Source organism: Leptinotarsa decemlineata, unplaced genomic scaffold (genome assembly GCF_025532065.1).
Source record: "Leptinotarsa decemlineata unplaced genomic scaffold, Ldec_3_MD MMD2_tig00000505_RagTag_RagTag, whole genome shotgun sequence".
Classification (NCBI taxonomy): Eukaryota; Metazoa; Arthropoda; class Insecta; order Coleoptera; family Chrysomelidae; genus Leptinotarsa; species Leptinotarsa decemlineata.
Genome location: NW_027412549.1, coordinates 19,460,196 through 19,482,200, shown reverse-complemented (window position 1 = coordinate 19,482,200; position 22,005 = coordinate 19,460,196). Strand labels below are relative to the sequence as shown.

General features: G+C 35.4%; 2 protein-coding genes across 2 annotated transcripts in view; one reads left to right on the top strand and one right to left on the bottom strand.

Moving 5' to 3' along the window:
* Positions 1-18,843, bottom strand: part of Flo2 (flotillin-2) — a 152,008-nt gene extending 133,165 nt beyond the window's left edge. Inside the window, exon 1 of the mRNA XM_074174198.1 lies at positions 18,801-18,843. Coding sequence (XP_074030299.1) covers positions 18,801-18,828 — 28 coding nt within the window. The 5' untranslated portion in view covers positions 18,829-18,843. The remainder of the gene's footprint in view (positions 1-18,800) is intronic.
* The window catches only part of LOC111502842 (glucose dehydrogenase [FAD, quinone]), a 66,288-nt gene that overhangs the window by 13,914 nt on the left and 30,369 nt on the right, over positions 1-22,005 (top strand). The window contains exons 5-6 of the mRNA XM_074174187.1: positions 6,898-7,099; positions 10,868-11,095. Coding sequence (XP_074030288.1) covers positions 6,898-7,099; positions 10,868-11,095 — 430 coding nt within the window. The remainder of the gene's footprint in view (positions 1-6,897; positions 7,100-10,867; positions 11,096-22,005) is intronic.

Sequence of the window (22,005 nt, the reverse complement as noted above, 5' to 3'; positions counted from 1 at the left end):
AGTTTAGGAAATGTTGATAAATAATTGGAAATTTCATTTTCTGTTAAAAGGGTTGAAAACTTCCAAAATTTTCAGAGAACCAACGATATTCTAATCAACAAGTTCCATTAGTTTTTTTGAAATAAATAGTTTAGGAATTATGTGACTAATTGCCCGAAAACTATTATTCAACTTGAAAAATGTCAACGGAAAAGAAAAGGGAAGTGGCAATGGTTGAACATTTCCAAAAATTTCATAAAAACGATTATGTTCCTTCCACTCAACGAGTCCAATAAAAAATTCAGGATTTTTTTATGAATAGTCCAGGAATCGGTAAAAAATTGCATCAAAATTGTTAATTGACTTGAAAATTTCATCTTCATGCCCAAATAAGTTAAAAAAATACTTCATTGCAGATTTTCCATATTTGCTATAGTTTTGAAGTTGGGTAGAAATTAGAAAAATCTTAATTTCACTTCGAAGTTGGAAATGTTCAAAAGTTTGACAAAACATATTTCTCCTTTCGCCTCGTAACTCATACACGAACTTTACAACGTCACATTTACAATATTGTTTACATTGTATATAGACTAACTTGTTTATGTTCATTTAAATGAGTAATAATAATTTGACCTTTTCTGTGGAAGATGGCGCTACTACGTCCTTTCCACATATCGTTGTGTGAGAATTGTCTATAGACAGATATATCTATAGACAATGGTGTGAGTATTACAACTAGGTAACTACAAATTTGGCCAAATATGGATAACTGCAAAGAAAAATTTTATTAGAGGTGCACAACATACTACAATTAGTACAAATTTGGCCAAATATGAATAACTGCGAAGAAAAATTCTATTAGAGGTGCACAACATACTACAATTAGGTTGACTGTTGCAGATAATTCACAGGTGCTAGTTGGAATTTTCAAAACTAGATACCTAAGGTAATCATCAGAGAAAAAATCCATTCTAGACAAGTTCACATAACTAGTTGTGTAATTTATTGATTTGTTTGCTGTTTTTATGGAATTTGTTATTGGTTTTTTGTAAAATGAGAAAATTTTTGCAGTGCTTCATTGTATATACAATAATAGATCGCAAATAAACAATTTGTTTACAAGCCTGATTTCCTTAATTGAATATAAAACAAACAAAAACATAATTTTTTTAAATATCATATTTGAACATTTGGTATCTAAATCAACATCAAGAATATTTTTAGTAGTGCTAGAACTTGGTTGGTAGTAGTAAAATGACATTTAATCAAGTCTTTACAGAAAATCGTGCATAAACATTAATTTGACTTTTCCCTGAAACATGTGATTTATAGTTCCCTAGTTGTAGTATTTACCCCACGATATACATTTAAATCCATTTTTGCATAGGTATTTCATAACCTTAACAGTGGTAAAGTAAATTTGTCGCTTTTTCAGTAAGTAAACTAGTCTCGTTACTCTCCAGTATCATGCAATAGTTGAGTCTTAATGATATGATACGATTCTAGTGGATAATTGAAAATTTCTGAAAGTAATATCAATTATAAACAATCATCTACAGCATTATTATTTAATAACTCCTATATATTGTCGAATGCAACACCTAGCTTATTTCTCCTCTCCTGTAACATTGGCAACTTGTAATGCAGTCAACTTCAATATTGAAATAGGTGTGTATTACAAAAGAAAAGCCTAATATTCAAATTTATGAGCCATAATTGTTATTCGCAAATAAACAAAACAAAATTACTGAACAGTTCAACAATTAATTTCTGGAAATGAAAAAAAAATAGATTTCAGTCGATACATGTTGCGCACGTAAACTTAGTCACGATAACTATAAATATACTGATTCGCTCTCATGTAAGTGGGAAGGTAACTGTCTCTCAGGATAACCACTTGAGTTAAGTTGAATAAAACTGAATCAATTAAAATGGATGTAATAAGACCCAAAAAGCTTGTTTCCACCTGTAGGGGCTGCTTTGACCTTCCTTTTGCTCTTTTTGAACTTATAAACTCAAGAAATCTAAAAAATTCAAGGTCATTTATTGCAGGTTACAAGAAGCTTCATAACACTTTTGTTGTATGTGCTGTAGTGTTATGAAAAATATTATACGAGTTTTTTCTTTGAAGGAATAATTGAGGAACTGTGTAATAAATTATAACCTCAAAATTGTTAATGAACTTCAAAAATGTCATCAATGGAAAACAAGTTAGTGAGAAAAAATAATAGAACATCTTTTGTTCCTGTATCAGGTAAGAGGACCAGAACACTTTTGTCGTTCAGAAAGGGTTATTAGAAAATTGGGATTCTTATTTTTTCTCTGAATGGGTTAAAAATATCCAAAATTTTCATAGAACCGACTGTGTTCAACTTAATGAGTCTCATGAAAAATGAGTTTAAACATTGTGTAACAAATTGCCTCACAATTATGATTCGACTTGAGAATTTCGTCTACGAAAGATACATTTTAAATAAAATAAATCTGCTGTAAGTGTCGTTTCTACAGAATAAGATGGCTTTTTCTACCATGAATAGGATTGTGTGGTGCCATCTACCAGTCACTAGATTAAAAGAAAAATTTACCGCGAACATCAGAACTTTTCCCTGAAAATTATTTCATTATGCAATGAAAAAGTGCAGATGGAGCTGCTATTACTTTAAACTAAGAAAAAAAAACAAGTATCTTCCATTTTCTAAAGGAGTAATTTGATTTCATTTTCAATAATATCTTACTAACATTTCCTTTGTGGCGAAAATATGATTTATTGAAATAATAAATAATCAAGGTTTATATCCCGAGTGCACAAGTTTGATCCGTTTTAATATGTATAAAAAATCCATGTTTGCTGTTACATGAGGTGAATTATCATTTTTCTTAAAAAATATTTATTTATTCATCAATTTCAAATTTGTTCCCATCAAATTAGTCTTCCTCAGACACACTTGTGCCTAAATCGTCACAAAAAGCCGTCCAGTTATGGGTCATTTGAATATCAAAAACAAAAAAAAATCACAAGGGAGCAAATCTGGTGAATACGGTATCTGAAGCATGATTACGATGTTATTTTTGGCCAGAAAATTAAGAACAGGTAATAACGAGTAACGGTAAGAAAAGAGTAAGCAAAACTTGAACATTTGATCGAACTTGGCATGTTTTTTTGGTCTTGACTCTCCTGGGCTCTTTCATTGGAACGATTGGTTTCGATGACATAACCATATACCCATGATTCGTCACCAGTTATGACCCTTTTGAGCAAATCTGGTTTGCCGTTGACGTCATTCAACAGTTTTTGAGCGTTGCTCATGCGAAGTTTTTTTTTGGTCAAGATTTAGCAATTTTGGAACGAGCTCCGCTGCCACACGCTTCATGCCGCCCAAAATTGCCGAAAAAATTGCATAGCATGAGCCAACCAATATGTCGACATCCTCAGTAACTTCTCTCATAGTGATTAGACATTTTCAGTGTTTTTAATATACTTCATATTGTGGGGAACTATATAATAATAGTAATAATATCGTTTATTATACATAAAAAATACATTTATACATATAAGGAAAAGGGTTAGCCAAAGGCTCCCACCCCTCCCAAAAATGTTACAGTGAGTGTAAGAAAATAATTACTATCATAAATCATAACAATGATAAAGAAGAGAAAAAAATTATAGATTATACAGTTGCTAATAACTGTTGATATTCTTAACATTATTTTGGTTAATTTAACAATTTCATTGCATTACCATACATTGAATTTTAAGTTAGCACTGAGCAGTAAGAATCTGTGATTTTCTTTTTTTCTTGAATTGATGAATATTATGATTTAAAAGGAGTAAAATTTCATTCAGATAAGAAGGGGCTATATAAGAAAAACATCCTTGAAATTTGGAACTACGGTGCTTAGGTATGTTGAATGAGTTAATTCTCAAATTGACCATAAGTATGTCAGAATGCCTGCTTAATAAAATCTATAAATAACTAGGTGTTTTAGTGTGAAGCAACTTAAACAAAAAAAAAATTATCAAATATTGGACTCTGTACCCTCACATTTAGCTCCTTCAGTTTTAACAAAAATGGTGTGACATTTCCACCATATGGTATACCTACAGCATACGAATCGCATGCAAGCATTTTGTATACGTTGTAACTTCTGCTTGTTATATTGCGGCAAAAAATTGTAATACACCGAACAACAACAATACTCGATATGGGGGTAAATGAGAGTTTTAACTAACCTGAGTTTCATTTCTTCTGATAACATATACTTGAATTTGTATAGCGATTCGAGTTTAAAGAATGATAGTTTGGAAATGTTTGTTACATGCTCATGGAAAGACAAAGAGCTATCTATGGTTACGCCAAGATTTTTAGCACTGTCTACCCAGTCAATGTCTGTGTTATCGAGAGTGAGTCTAAAGTTACAATAAGTTTCTACTATTTGTCTTTGAGATCCTATGCATTAGGCCAAAGTTTTATTTGGATTGATTTTCAGACCATTATTCTCCGAGTATAGGAATGTTTTGTGCAAATCTGTGTTTATATTGGCCACGCAACTTTCTGTATCGGTGTTATGAGAAGACAACTATAACTTTATATCATCTGCTTTTAGATGTACTTGACAATATCATCGAAACAAGTGTGGAGAATTGTGGGCTCTTCTTTGATTTGCAGTTTGCAAAAATCTTGATGTTACAAATGTTGCGCGTTTTGTTTTGTGGTACTTGTGTGATTTGAAGTAGATGAAAATATCAGACATTTTATAATGCAAAGCCCTTGCGAGATTGTATCGTTATTTGTAGCTATATATGGTGCTAAAAGTAACATTGGCAGAATAAGCTGATCCGTTGCGAGATCGAAACCAATAATACCAAATGCCTCATGCCTTTGTATAGCAAACAAAATTTCATTTTCTGATTTGAATAAGGTGCTAAAACAGTAAACGCTTCTAAAGGTGAAGTTTTGCGGACTCGCATCCATCAAAGTCTTTTGTTTTATACAGAGGCCAAGAGCCTATCCAAAGGGTAGGTGTTGATAAGAGTTCTTGAACTTGCAGATGAATTATTAATGTTCCTACAAAATGATAGATCTCAAAATACGAATTATTTTTGTGACCCTGTTTGCTGCCAGCTATTTTCGCTGATTTTGGCTGCCTTCTGAATGTTATGAAAAGAGCCTCCAAGGAAAATATTGACCTCCTAACTACTGATGTTATATTCAAAGGTTTCCCTGAGAAACTTTTTTCATGGTCAAGATCTTAACAAAAATTATTCACGAATCGTTCGTTGGCGTTCAACAGATTTTTGTAACTATAACAGACCTATCGATACAAAGTTTGCATGTTTTGGAAGGAAAATCGACTCCCTTTTCGAGACTGGATTCAGAAGCTTACAATAAGCGTAGATTTATGTTTTAGGATTAGTTAGTTAGTTTTTTAAGTTATAGGTTATATTATAATATCCAAAATAGCAAGGCTTGAGTGGTAGAACTCCCTCGGGTGAACTTTCCCTTGGGATTTCTGAATTCATAAGGAGAATACTATGTACCATTTTATCCACTACATTCGGAAGGGCCCGCCAGTAGTATCAACCAACGACCACTCCCCACACCTTGGGTTAAGTGATCATTGGGTCCGAGAATCATGTGCCCTGAGCAAGCGCCGCTTGAATGAGCCTGAGGGTGGGAAACGAATAGTTCCAATAAATTCGGCACTTCTCGTTCAATATCCCGCGGAGCATAGGACAACATCGGTGTCTCGTCAATAACATAAGAGTGCCGTAGATGATAATATATATAGCACTCTTAGGGCCGCGTTATGTAGATGGATATAGGCCGAGACCGCTTACATGCTGATAGCAAGTGCATTAGGGTCTCGAGCGCCTCGCGGCAGGCCCTACACTTTGTGTCAGGAACCTCTATACCCATCACGCGACTGCAGTAGACTTAGGTGTTGAAGATACCATTCTGGAAAGTCATGATGAACCCCTCAGTTTCCGACTTCAGCCCACTCGACTTGAGGAAAACGAAAGCCATGTGCTTTGATAAACCAAGGTCTCCAATGTTATTGAAGAAGACCCCATGCAAAGGCTTATCCTTGTGTTTCCGCAGAAGTGAGGTGATCTCTGCGGCTTTTATATGAGCTTTTTGCTGAACGGGTTCCAACTCGGTGACAGAGTTGTGGTCACCTTGTTCAGTGTCGAAAATTAAACCGAGTTCATCAGCTGTTTGGACAGCTGCCCTAAAGAAAAATGCTCCAATTCCTGCTGAGAAGGGGAAGAGAAAAAAAAAGACAATATTATTATTATTCTGTTTAAGAAAATCTGTTTAAATCTGTTTTTCCGTTAATCAGTTGTCGCCCCCCCACGAACGACAACTTTCAGAAGTTGAGAAACTTCTGCGAGCTAAGGACTGACGAGGTCTTACCTTTTAACGTGTGACTCCTAACACGAATGATATTTTTCCATTGTAGTGTAGGACCTATAAACACTTGCTTTTTTACCCGCGATACCCTAATTAAAGCTTCGCGACCCCCCTGGGGTAGCGACCCACATGTGGAAAACCATTGTTGTTATGAATAAGTTCCAGAACAACCACAGTGAACTCATGGCATGACTGTAAACCATTCAAACTCGGATGAAACAAGTTTTGGTTGGTTTCCACGTTTTGCCGTTGTCTTCTTCGGGAACATTCTCCAGACGTTTCAACTGCCACTACAGCAGTCATCTTCAGTGGCACGGTCTTCTTGATACGTCAAGAAGAGACCACGCCACTGAAGATGACTGGCGCAGTTGCAGTTGAAACGTCTGGAGATTGTAACCAAAGAAGACCAAGGCAAAATCCGGAACCTAACCAAAACATTGACGCCAGGTGTGAAAATCTACGTTCTTATATCAAATGAAATGATCACACAGCTCCGATTTTTCAGGTACCATTCGCCAATAGTTGAATGGTTTTTGGAAGCAGTTCAGGAAATGGGCTATGCAGTTCGTGATGTGAATGGCGAATATCAAACCGGCTTCACGTTATCCCATGGCACTCTTAGAGAAGGGCTACGTTGCAGTACCGCTAAGGGATTCATAAGACCGGTTGCGAAAAGGTCAAATTTGCATGTTAGTCTTCATTCACTGGTAAGACAAAAATTGACTGTATCATCTAGATCTCATTATTTTGGAGAATACCATAACATCAATGAAGTCAGTTTTATAAAAGCTTAAAACTGGAAAAACAATAGTCATCAGCACAAGTCAAAAAATGATTTTTGTCATAACTTGGGTAATTTATATCACTGTAATTTACGTAGAGATCTCTGAGTTTTCTAAAAATGAAATAGAGTAAATTTTACTCGCTGATGATTTAATTTTCAGTAGGTGAAATAATTTTTAAAATCTGGTAAGTAGTTTTTGATTGCTTCTTTACAAACGAATATGATAAAACAAATCTTTTTCTGAATATAACTGGAGTTTTTTCCTAACACCTGAACTGTCAGGACGTGCTTGTTTCTTTTCTAAATATATCGTATTCTAACCCTCCATATTGGCTCCTCATTACCAAAACGTCAAGAAATGGTCCCTTATTGTCCCTTATTTTCTAACTCTTACGTGAAATTTATTGATGGACATCTGTTATTTGAAATGGAAACAAAGTCGTCAATATTTGCTTTTTTGGTATCCAATATCGCGAAAATATTATCCACATACCTTAGCCAATTCTAGGAAAATACTTCCAATTTTTTTTTGGTTTCCATTTCGAATCTGCTCATGAACAGGTCTGCCAGGTAGGGGGACAAGGGGTTTCCTATGGACGTTCCTTCCTGTTATTCATAAAAGCAACCTTCTACCTGGAACCGATTTTGTTTCATACACAAATTAGTAATAGAAACGAATTATTGAAATTATTGTTCTCTAGTAATTCCCTGAAGTATTGCAAGGTCTGTGGAATTGGGACGCTAGGAAATAAGGAACTAACATCAAAACAAACCAAAATCTCACCTCCATGCAGAACCACGTTTTTTGTATGTTGTATGAACTCTAAAGAGTTTTTTATACTAAAACTTGGTTCCGCAATAGACAAGGTTTCAAATTCCTTAGTGAGCCACTTTGCTATTTGGTAGGTAGGAGCTCCAATAGCTGACACGATAGGGCGCATTGATTTTCCCGGTTTGTGTATTTTTGGGAGGCAATATAGTTTCGACGCCGTTGGGTTGGAAACTTGTAACTTCCGTTTCAGTTAAGGGGTAAGTATGTTGTCGTATTTCTTGAGGACGTCTTTTACTTTGGCAATCATCTTTGGTAACGGGTTTCTGGACAATTTCGCATACGGTCCGTTAGTAATGAGAGTATTGACCCTTTCGTAGTAGTCCGATTTATCCAGAATTACTACTTTGTTACCTTTGTCGACTTTCAAATAAAAAACGTCCTTTTCTCTCAATCGTTTGATAAGTTTCTTTCGGTTTTTATTGTTGTTTATTGAATGCCTCCGTTTATCTGTTATCTTGTTCTTGAAGATTTGATTCCTGACCTTTTCTCGAACTAGTCCCTTCAATGAATCGGGCATATATTGAATCGAACTTTCAACACTAGCAACGATATCCTCAAGAACTTTCTCGGAAGGCGGGATGCCAAATTCCAAACCGTTGTTCAAAAGGTTGAACTCTTCCATACCACCAATATAAGAGGAATTTTGGAAAGATTCTCAAGGAACTAGGTATGAAGGTGGTTTTTAAAACAAGTCATACACTACAGAGCCTTTAGGGAAATCCAAAAGACAAAGTCGAGAATTCGAAAAAGTCTGGAATTTACGAAATTGAATGTAAGGACTGCGATGCAAAATATGATGGGCAGACAAAAAGATCTATTAAAGTAAGATATAAGAAACACATAGCACACTTAAAATATGAAAGACCTGAAAAATCAGCAGTCGCCCATCATATTTTGCAACAAAACCATTCCATAGACTTCAGTTCATTAAGATTAGTTAGACAAGTTAACAACAACAGGCAACTAGATGCCTATGAGAGTGTAGAAATAAGTAAACACAATAATATTATGAATAACGATGAAGGACCTATACCAAAGAGCATACTATATAGCTTGTTAAAATAAAATAAAATAATGTTGTTGGGTTTACTGATTACTACATAAGGACACATTGCAAAAATAAATTTGGCAATATTGTGAAATTAATTTTTATATTGCTGAAAATTGTTTTATATGAACATTTATTGTAAAAGAATAGATAAGGCAAAATTGTAATTTAGGTTGGTATACCTGTATGGGTGGTACGTCTGGATGATTTACCTGTATGGGTTACCTTTATAGCATAAATAGGGTTAGCTCGCATTAGTTTCTAGTTTTAATCTTCTTCTTTGAAGATGATCACTTGGTGATCGAAACACGTGTCGAGGTGTTGAAAATAACGATTTGGTGTTGGGAAAAACTCCAGTAATATTCATTACTACACAACAGGTTCCAAACAGTGCATCATAAATATTTTTCTCTGTATCTCTTTAAGATGTGTAATACTAGTCTAGGTCACCAGATTCTTTTTTTGGAACTTCGGTCCGAAGGTACCGAAAATTATGATCCAGGAATTCAGAATGACCTCTAGCAACTTTTTGAAAAATTTCAAGAGGGGCTCAAAAAAATTGCAAAAGCTATAAACAATTTAGTAAAAAAAGGAGGGTTTGCAAATATATCGGAAAATATTGAAGATAACCGATATTTGAAAAAAGATCCTTAAAGAGGAGGAAATTTCCTAAAAAGAAGTACCACCTTCTGGAAGTTTATCACCATTATTTATAACTTCAATTTAGAGGCGAAAATAGCGCTAAAAGCGGGTGATGCGCGTCCCGCACGCACTGACCTTTGAACCATAAAAATTATTTTAACCTGCTAAATATCATTATTGAAAAAAAAATCACATACCTTCTAGACACTTGAAACAAAAATTTTTACAAGTTTTAAATTAACATTAAAATTCTGATAATTTTTAAACTGAAAACCTCAATTTTTGTTCACTTCTTGGAGCTTTTTTTGAAAGCCGACAAAAAAGATTCTCGTTGGAAAAATTATTAATCAAAACCGTTAAAAAGTGAAAAATTCAATTAAAGCAATGAAAATTTCTTTTTTTTATATTCAAATTCATTTGTATTCTTATTATTCAAAGTAACATAAAAATTATTTTTCATAATTTTTAGCTCTATTTGTTTAAACAATTGTTATAAACAAATGTATTGTTTATAAGATATTTGAAATATTTTTGAAGGGATTTTTATCAGTGACGAATATTATGATTTTTAAAAAGAAAATCGTTTTTTAAAAAAAATTAATTGCTTAAAAACGTATTTGTTGGTTAACAATTTTTTTGTTACTAAATATGAATATTGAGGAACGATTTTTTTCTAAAAATCATAATTTCTATTTCTCTTTGATATTCTAAAAAAAACTATTTTTAATTTATTTTTGTTTTGTTGTTTTCAAATTTATTTATTTAATAAACAATTCGTTTTAAACAAATTGCCTCCATTAATTTATGAGTTATTTTAATAACAATGATTGAAAACCATGAGGAATTGCAAATTTTTATTTTTTTAATTAGCAAAAAACCTCTGAAGACGTAAAACACTTTTAACTTTAATGCCTTTCTCCAACAAAATAAACATGCTAAACCGTGAACATATCTTCGAGACGAGTGTACCAACATAAAAAAAATAAAAACATCGCTAATTAAAAGTATGTAGTCTGCGAAATTTGAACATTCTCCTATTTTTTTGAACAGTCCACTATATAGCTTATTAAAAACGAAGTGACATTTTGTCAAAAATGATTGATATTAGTCGATTTCTTTTACATTGATTATTATTGCGAATGTGCTTTTTTAAAAATAAAAAATTTCAGGTAGAAAAAATTTTGGTGAACAAGGACACAAAACAAGCTTACGGAGTCGTTTTCAACAAGTTTGGGACTCGAAAAACTGTGTACTCGGACAGAGAAGTGATCCTCAGTGCTGGTTCTTTGGCAAGTCCTCAGCTTCTGATGTTGTCTGGAATAGGGCCTCGAGATCATTTGGAAGATATCGGCATTGACGTTTTGTTAGATTCTCCTGGAGTGGGATTTAATCTACAGGTGGGTGTTTTTTATTTAATATGAAAATACGAGTAATTTGATGAATCAATACGTTCATTGAAAAACATTAAAAGGTATGAAAACTCAAAATTATCAATGTTGAATGAAGAATACCAAAATATTAGTGATCCACAGTTCTCTCACTGCCACCTACGATTTTGAGGAATGATCTTTGACAGCCCTCTACGACTCTGAGATATGTAATTTGAACTGGTAGACCAGGATTTCGAGGAGGATACACGGAAATACACACATCGGAAAAGTCTAGGGATATTTTTATAACATACTAAATATCATAAAAATAAATGCATGAGGTCGTTTAATTTCGATTAAATTGGTACACTCGACCACCCTGTAGATTTCTATGGGTTGAACAAAGTCTGCAAAAACGGTAACTAATCTTTTATCAAGTTTTTTACAAACTGTAGGTTTTCGGCTAAAATGAATAATCTGAAAGTGTCGAGTTTGTACATTCTATGCAGTTCTTGCTCAGCAATTAAACTGGAAATATTGTGCTTTAACATGGAACGCCATCACTTACCATTGGCTGAGATGAATAGAGCTGTAGGGCTTCTTCAAGGTGACAGGCGACAAAATGATGCAGCTCTTTGTTTGGGGGTCTCCCAAAGTGTTATCAGTCGATTGTGGCGGCGTTTCTGTGAAACTGGCAGTCCAGCCGAATAACATCCAGGGCGAGGACGCGCTACAACTGCAGTTCAAGACCGATTTTTGGTCTTAACCGCAAGAAGACGACCGACAATCACAGCACCTGAGTTGGTTAACGTGTTGCAGCAGACGCACCAGGTCACCATTGGTCGTGATACTGTCAGAAATCGACTGCATGAACCAGATCTCCACAACAGAAGGCCACTTAGATGTCCACCTTTGTCGAGAGGCAATCGCGGTAGAATATTAGAGTGGTGTCAAGAACATCAAAACTGGGATGTAAATGATTGGGCCACAGTTTTGTTTACAGACGAATCCAGATTTGGATTTCATCCAGATTCTCGTCGAGTGAGACTGTGGAGACGACCTGGATATAATGAACGTTTGAGACACGTCCAGGAAGTCCACACCTACAGAGGTGGTACAGTAATGCGATGGGGCGGAATCATGATCGGCGGCAGAACCGGTCTCGCTTTTCCAAATCGCTCCCTCACAGCTCGACAGTACCTCGACACCATTCTTCTATCTATCGTCCGTCCGTTTGCTGGTGCTGTTGGTGAAAACTTCCACCTAATGCACGATAATGCTCATCCACATGTCGCGCGTCTAGTGACTGACTGGCTCACCAACGAAGGAGTTGATGTATTGCCATGGCCAGCACAATCACCGGACCTGAATCCCATCGAGCGTGTGTGGAACATGCTTCAACGAACAATTACTCCGCATATGGGAAACATTCACACAACGTTTCAATTGAGAGAGCTTTTAATCGCTGAATGGGCAAATGTACCTCAACAAGACATTGACAATCTCATTTTGTCGATGCACGATAGATGTAGGGCCGTAATAAACCAGCGTGGAGGCCATACTTTGTACTGATTCCAATTTTTTTTGTATTATGATTTTTTTTCGGGGTGCCCAAGAAGAGCCATATTTTTTTTTAGTTTTGCTTATATGCGCACTCAGTATTTTTGACCATTTAATAAATTTTGTTGTAAGTTACATTCCTTTGATAATCACCCGTCAACTTTTTTTTCCTTAAAGCGATCTAAAAAAAAATATTGCCATTTTTAATAATATCCCTAGACTTTTCCGATGTGTGTATGTCACGTGGAGTCCAATGACTAATGAATTGGGACCAAAATACGGAAGATAATTCGTGTATTATAATCATTACCATTTTCAAGATTGTTATACCTTACCTATTCTCCAGAGATTATTACCTCATAACATAACGGTGTTCTTTACAAAGTAACTAGTCTTAACCAATAATAAATTCATTTCAATTCAGAAACTTTGTATAGAGCAGAGGTTCTCAAACTCATTTTGTCTACCGCCCACTTCGAGAATCAATCATTTTCTAGCGCCCACAATTTTTTTTTACTTTACTACATCTTAAAAATCAGAATCGCAGACATTATTTTAATAATTAAATTATGTGTTGAATGTGAAAATAAGACTTTCTGGTGAGGGTAATGTAAAACACCATTTTTTGATTTTAGGAAAACCTAAATTCATGTTATTAAAACAAACATTTCAATCTTAATTTTAAAACTAATCTAATGTGAAGAATGGATTTGATTATTTTTAACAAGTTTGTTAATATCAGGCTCGAATCTATTCAAAAAAAGCCGTAAGTCACCGCGTTCGGTAACCTGCAACCGATTTCCCTTTTTAGTTAGCAACGTTGCCACAGCACCAAATCTACGTTCACACAAATATGATGATGGGAATGCTATAAAAATCCTTGAACGATGGACCACAATCCAGGTTACAATTGCGGGATTGGCTTCTGAACCCAAAATTCTTGGTATCCATTTTTCAATTTTATTTTTATTTCCTCGTTCATTATCAGTTTTATGAATTCTTCCTCCACCTGGGGTGATTCTGCTGTGTTGACATTTGAAAAAGGATCCAGTACCCAGTTCGGTATTTCCAATTTTAAAATGTCCTGGAATCGTTCTGCGAAATCACTGTGGAGGTTCTCCAAGTATTGGCAGGGAACAAGCAATTCGTCGTTGTTGAAAGTTACTGCTGACAAATTAGGGAAATTGCGAAACTCACGTCTGCCGATATTATTGTATAAGAGCAATTTGGCTACAAAAGCAGCAATGACATTTTTTGTTTTAATCAAATTCAAGTCGTCACCTTGAAGGTGGAGATTGACATCATTAAATAATTTATACAGGCCTGTCAAGTACGCAATTTCATTCTTTGAATTGATGGGGATGTTGTGCAATTCTTAGTCTTTGTTTTCCAAGAACTCTATTCCAGAGTCAAATAGATTGTAAAATCGAGTCAGACAGTTACCTTTTGATAACCAACGCACTTCTGTGTGAAATAGCAATCGGTTGAAATCTTCATCATTAGCAACACAAAGCTGACTAAATAATCTGTCATTTAAAGAGCTGTTTCGGATTTTATTGACTGCTTTGATGATATATTGTAGTGTTTGAGAGAGGCGCTGACTCAAATTTTTCGCAACCAAATGTTGCCTATGAATGACGCAATGAACAAGGTGCAGCATATCTGGAATTTTATTTTTTGATTTCGCTATGAAGCCTTTGTGATGTCCTGTCATAACCGGAGCGCCATCCGTAGCAGCTGATATAATATTCTTCAGTGGAATTTCTTTCTCATCACAAAATTTTTCCAGTGTTTTATATATGGTTTTTCCTTTTTTATCCGTCCCTAATTTTCTGGCAAATAGTATTTCGTGATTTTCTCATTTTGAATAAACCCCACGTATGGCTACAACAGTGCTTCATTGGTTGGTAAAGTGGACTCATCTAACTGAATTGAGAATTTAGAAGTCTTCAGATGATTGCACAATGACTCTTCAATGTATTCAGCCATCTCATCAATTCGTCTTTGCACGGAACTATTGCTTAAAAGAAATTTTTCAGATAATACCTGCCGCTGGTTTATGGGGCACAGTAGTTATTACTTCTCTTATTGCCGGTAAAATTAAATCATCTCCAATAGTGTGAGGTTTACCTGTTCGAGCAATCAGCAAGGAGAAATTGTAGGAAGCTCGGAGTCCGTCGTCGTCTTGCTTAGAAGCTGCTGAAAAAAGTTTCGACACAGTTGGCTGAGCTGAGTGTTTTTTTTTCCAGTTCTCGAAAATAAGTCACACTTTCGTCTTTTTTATCTGAATGCGTTTTATTCAAATGATCTTGTAGCCTTGAGGGTTTCATCGCTTCATTCAAAAATGTTTTTTGACAAAGAAGACACAAAGGCAAAGATGGATTTGTGTCATTTTCAATAAATCCATATTTTATATATTCCGCGCTATACTGCTGTTTCTTCTTTTTTGCTTCCGACATAATTTTGACTTCAAAAATGCCGAAGTAAAGAATCGAGTAATAAAAACTTGCTAATGACACCACTTACAGTATTCACCACCGCATGTACAGCACTGTACCTAGCTAGTCGCTAACTAAATTCACTTGTTTTCGTAATATCGTTGAATAACATTACTGACTGGATGTCTTTCGCGCTTTTATATAAGGCAGCGGGCGGGCCTAGTACTTTCGAGAATGGAGACTAGAGACTTCTCGCTTCGCATTGAAGGTTACTAGCTTACCGCCATCTATTATACAGTTTGACAACTATCAGACAGGAAATAGTTAATGTCTACTCCCCTAGATGGCGTTACACGAGGAAACGCGCATTAAGCGTAAAGGAGCGGTAAAGTTTGTGTTAAAAGCAAAAAAACGTTTTTAAATTATCCATCGCCCCCCTAAACTACTTCAACGCCCCCAATCTTCTCTGTGCCCTTTACTGCCCCCCTATAGGCCTCCAGCGCCCACAAGGGAGCGTTATCGCCCACTTTGAGAAAAACTGGTATATAGTATAGAGTGAGTGAGTTACGTCCAATGAAAGTTTCATAACACTCGAAGAAGAATGGGAAAAACATAAGATTTACAAACAACATGGATTGAGATCCGATATGTGCTCTATCCTTTCTAGCATTTCGTAACAGATCATGGCCTAAGAACAGCTTTCAAAAGCTATTGTCTTCATCATTGGCTGCAGAATAGCTGTAGAAGACATGGGTCTTCTACAAATTGTTTGGTCTATCATACACACTACATATTGTAACGAATTTGAAGCCGGTCCTGACCGATATCTCAGCCAGCGAATAAACAATGACTCACCGCGAAAGGAATGCACTCGACGAACCACCGCGAAAGGTTCGTTGCCGATATAAAAAAGGCCGCTTCCCGTCCCGAGCGGTAGTCTGTATCCAGAGAGTGAATCGTGCGTTTTAATAAAGAATTCGAACTGTGAAGATAAATTACGCGTTAGTTGTATAAGTGTTGTATATAAATTAGTTATGATAGTGAAGTATTGTTAAAAATAAATTCGTTCAAGACAGTTAATTCTTTAATTCGTTACAATATATTTCCTGATAACTGAAAAACACCATTTTCACCCGTGTTGAGAGCCGTTGCGAGCAGTACTGTCGCAAGATGATGGATGGTAGATGGTAGATGCTGTTACGTTGTTCAACGGGGGTGGAAGAGAAATTTGGTTTTGGAATGAAAGTTAAATCCCCCTTCGGTATATTCCACCCCCCTTCGGTATATTACCGTATTGGTAATAAAAATATTTTTTTCGGTCACTGAAAAGTTTACTCAAATGACCACTCGGCTAGCTCAGCAATTTGGGGGTGAGTATGGAGAATAAATCCACCAAAAGGTGCTGTTCTTGATATTTTACAAAAACTTTATTGAATCTTTAACAGGTTTCAAATAATATACAATGACAAATATCAAGAGAGAATATGCAGTGTTTGTATCAACCCAAAGTGTTTTTGAGGGGTATTTCTCAAAGCTGATTAATATATATATATATATATATATATATATATATATATATATATATATATATATATATATATATATATATATATATATATATATATATATATATGATGTGTTGTTTTTCCGGGTGTTCATCCGTTGTGTACTATTCGATAGTCGACGTTTCGCTATCATCTCAGATCTCAATAAATCTATCAATAATAATTCTATTCTAACACTGAATCAATTACAAAACTCAGTAATTACAAATTTGATACAAATCAAAGTTACACTGAATGATAAGGGCAAAATAACAGTTTGATGCAGCACTTCTTATGAAATAGAGGCGGCAAATCGTGTTAAGGCAAGTCTCCAGTACTCGTGAAGCGTTAAGAATGCTAATGATTACGCAATGTGTTGTTAAACAAACTGAATCGGTGTCAAGCATAGCTGCGGCAGTGCTTTAGGCATTCTTGAAGCTATAATAATTGATCAAGTGTGTTTATATGCCGCGGAATGCAGCAGGATACAGCGGAATGCAACAGGATGCAGCGTGCATGCAAGCTCACGATGGTATTTTCTAGGTTGTGACATGTATTGCACCAGTTAGGCCATAGCAAAAATAAGCGGACTCACCAGGATAAATCAAATGAATAATGCTACTGCTACTTATCATGCGGCTCCGTGATGTCCAACTTAAATGCAATATCTAACAATGGCGGCTGGTGGTCTGAAGCGGCCGTTTCGAGAGGCTAGGGCAAAACACCAAATCCGACCTCTTGTCGGGATCCCGTACCAGCAAACTCCTTGTACTCGTACTCGGGACTCTCGAGTCTTTCCCATACGAAACCCAAAATACTTTGGAATACAACAATTTCTCCAAATTGTTAACAAAATTAGGAAAGACCTCTTGTTTCTTTCTCGTCTCCTCGAACCAACTCCTCGTTTTTTCTTCCTTTTATCCCCACCTCTCATAACCTATTTCCGCCTTTCGAATTCCTATTTATTGAAATTCCTCATATAACACTCTTTCTTGCCTTTAGACTTCCTAAAATTGATCAAGGTCATTGCGAACTACGACGGCAGCAAATGACACACACCTATGACAAAGGCAACCTCTAGGTTTTATTTACTTTTTCAAATGCGCCAATTGAATATCAAAACAGGAATGCCAAGTAAGTATTGACAATTGTAACATATTGGCCTTTCCTCTACACTTATTATTTTCATCTCTTTATATAAATGAATGAAGATATTTTGACTTTTCTTCCTTTTCTGGAGTACCAAGTTTGTTTATAATAATAAATTTCTATAAAATGTTCCTTATCAAAGGTAGACAACCAACCCTACTTGGCAGTTGTAGTGTGGGCTGCCTATCTGAACTGATATTAGTGTATTTACATAGAATAAAATAGCCCAATGTTACTTGGCGGGAAACCGGCACGTAACAATGCTGATTCCACCCGGTGAGATACCATCGCAACGGCTTAGGCAGCGTGAAGTTGCTTTCGGGCTAACGTTTCGTTGCTGTGCCATTGTCTCCGGATTCAACGGTGGGAATATAAGGAAGAATGCATGATGGCGCTCTTAGGGTCGAAATACTCCGGAGGTAAAATAGCTCCCCAATCGGATCTCCGGGTAGGAGCAGATTCAAGGGTATCAGCCTGCGGAAGTTATTCGAAGACCAGTAGGGTAGTCCTAACATTAGTCTATAGTAAAATAGCATAGTAACTGCAGTTGCTAAGTGGCCTGCTAGCAACTTTAAAATCGATTTCTGCAAAATCAGAGGACTCAACTCAATATACCACCAACAAATAGTCCTCATATTCTTGCACTCGCAGAAAGCAAAGTCAGTGATTCAATATGTAACGCTTATGTAACGCAGTAACTCTTTGGGGGCAAACTTGTATATTCTTTATCGAATGGGATTTGTTTATTTTTCAGATTGTGGAAATTCAAATATCCAAAAATAGTAAGAAACTTTTCAAATACTTTCATTTGGAGAATGGAATATAGTTTTTTACGATTTTTAAAATTGAAATGAAATAAATATAGATCGTTACTTTTGCAAAGACACAGCTCTTACAGCGGTTTAGAAGATTTATCCCGCACTGCTTGGGTATTTCCATAAAAAGTACTGGAATATTCGACTATTTGAAAGTGAAATGAAGTAGTTTGATTTCTATCATCAATGCAATTGTCTAAAAATTGTACAAAATAGAAAAACTTACGAACTATCTTCTTGGTATCACCGGACATGCAAATTTTGTAAGAAAACTCCTCGCTGAAGTTTTCTGGTTCATACCTGAAACAAAAAAGAACTTGATGAAATAATTACGCAAAAAACGACACCAAAATAATATACAATGTGGACGTGAATAGTGCTCTCCCTCTCTTAACTTCTGAACGAGTCAAGATATAATGACAAAGTCAGTCTTGTGACCTTATTCTCCGCAGAGAGGGCGCTAATTGTTTAATTTTTCATCTAGAAAGGGGGTATTGTGACCTTCGCTCGAAATGTATTTCAATTCTCTATACAAAGACCTTCACTGTTTTGAATTTGGATAACCGGTTGCGGAGTTTTTGGTGAAGTAATTGAAGGCTAGGAAAAGTGATAATTCGTACCTGCTACCAAAAAAGTATCACATCAGGTTACATAAAGTTTGTAATGTGTAAAAACGGTTTTCCACCAAACGTACACAAAAAATAACAACTGTGTTGATTACCACAAAACAAAAACTCGAGTTGTCAAAATATGAAACATTTTGAAGACTTTGTGTCGCAAGCCACTGTTTTTGTCAATAACGGAACGTCCCGCTGGCAGGTGGAAATATTTTGGTGTTTTGTCTGTGGTGTTGTGAATAGAGTTCTCTATATAAAAACTTAGGGGTGATGCTTGACTCTGATCTTAGATTCACTAGTCATGTTGAAAATTTTATGAAAAAAGCTCATAGGTCATTGAAACTGTTATACCGTAATCGTTTTATTTTGAGCCAACCTCTGAAAATAATGCTCTGTGATAGTTTGGTGCCAATCCATTTCAATCACTGTGACTTCATACAGTGTGACCCATTCTAAACCCTAACATTTGAAGTTGTAAATCGATTAATACTTTTTTTTAATGTTAAGTACTGAAATTTCTACTTTGCGACAAAATTTTAAATGTTTATTAAAGTTTCAGGGTATACTACGATATTTTTTCTTAGTCGAAAATCGGGATTTTTCATTAGCGATTTTTTTATTGAAAAAATCACTACGCCACTGCATTCAGAGTGCCTCTAAATAGGTGTGACCGAAATTTGATGAAAAAATATTCATTATTAACAAAGTTATTACAACTCAAAAATTCGAAAACTCACACAGCTAACAGTCGCAATATATCATTTTTTATGATTTCAACAATAAAGTGCCGCCAGATGAAAAAAAAAACAAATAGTATAAATATTTTTAATGAAAATAACGGAATTCATATTCTCACAATTCAACTAACAATGAAGCAAAAAATTTTAATAAACGTAACTAATAACTAACTATTGAAATGTTTCGATTCAGTGCAACAATTAATTCTAAAACATATTCTAGTTAGCCTCTACTAATCCAGCACGTATTTCGATATATGTGTCGTAGCGCTTACGAATGTTTCTGCACATACCTGTCGAATTCTTGCACAAAGTTCATTTCTATCTCTCGAGCGGTTTTTGTAAACCTTTTGTGTGAGAAGTCTTCAGAGAAAAAAGTCCAAAACTGTGAGGTCTGGAGATCTGGGTGGCCACTCTATAAACGGGCTACGACGGCCTATCCATCGGTTTGGAAAATGTTCGTTAAGCCATTGCCTCACAGCTCTGGCATAATGAACTGAACACCCATCTAACTGAACAATTAAATTTGATTGTTCATTGATTGGCAGCTCCTGAATAGCATCCCAAAACTCTGTGTTTAAAAATTCTAGAAACCTCTGCGCATTAATGTTTTCCTCAAAAAAGAAAGGACCAATAATTCGTTCGTAAAATATTCCACATCAGACGTTGATTTTTTGGGAATACTGGCTTTTACAGTTTATTAACCAGTTAGGATTATCCGCTGCCCAATAGCGACAATTCTGTGATGACACTACTCCATTTGTAGTGAAAGTGGCTTCGTCGGTATATAAAATATTTTTTAGGAAATTTCTATTATTTTAATATTCCCCTTGGACCCATAAACAATTTTCCAAGCGTCTTGCTTCGTCGCCTTCTTGAAGTGTGTCTAAAAATGTTGGCTTGAAAGGTTTAATATTCTTCGCCTTGAGACATCTCCGAATAGTTTCTCGTGGAATATTCAAATCTAAAGTGGCATTCCTTATACTATCATTAGGATTATTTACGAAATAATCTAAAATGATTTGATCATTCCTGTCATTCCTGTTTCGTCTTTGTACAGGATTACTTTTTAACATCATTTTTGATACTGCATCAGTGTCATTGAATATTTTATTTATTTTATTTACCGTACCGCAGCTAATACGAGGACGATCTGGATGTCTCTCATTAAATACTCTACAAACCTCTCTAGAACTTCTAACGTTCATGAAATAGACACTGAAGAACTTAGAAAATCCATATCCGACCTCAAGGAAGAAAACACGTTTCTAAAAGAAAGACTATTCAGGGTTGAAAGAAGGTATAAAAAGAACAATATTCTCATCCACGGATTGAGAGAAAATAATAACGAGAACACCTTCGTGTTTTTATCCGATTTTATCCTCAATAAGCTCAACATAGAAATTCAAGAATCTCACGTCAGAAATATCTTTCGTATTGGCTTAGCTGATGATAGAGTGAAGCCAATTCTCCTTGAATTACTTCACAATAAAATAAAAAGTGATATACTGAAGACTGCCTTCAAGCTGAAGGGCACAGGTGTTTACATTAGTAACGATCTTACCGAAGAGGAACTCAGTAATCAAAGGATCATAAAAGATTACTGGAATTGCATTGGAAAATAAAATTGAGGCAAAAATCGTGAAAGGCAAGTTATTAGTTGACAACAAAGCGTACAGCGTTGAAGAAATAAAAAGCGATCCACTAAATATAATTAAGAGCGAGGAAGATAGGAAAGACGCTGCAGGAGAACGAAACACACGCCTGAAATCCAAGAGGACTAAAGGAGAGCTAGAATCAAACAACAAAAAAAATAAGCCTTCGAAGTGATTTATCGTAAATTTTATATCTGTTCTACCTAGAAATATATGCCAATTGTTTTACATATTTCTCCTTAATATATTTTTTTATTGTATCTAATCATTTATGGTAGCATTTATCAATTTTGTTCATCTGAATCTGAGGTCTTTGTTCACTGGACTTGACTATCTCAAGACTTCTCTAGAAAATCATGAAATCCATATCTGCGGTCTAAGTGTAACATAGCTTAACTCGGATATCGATTCTGAGTCTGTGG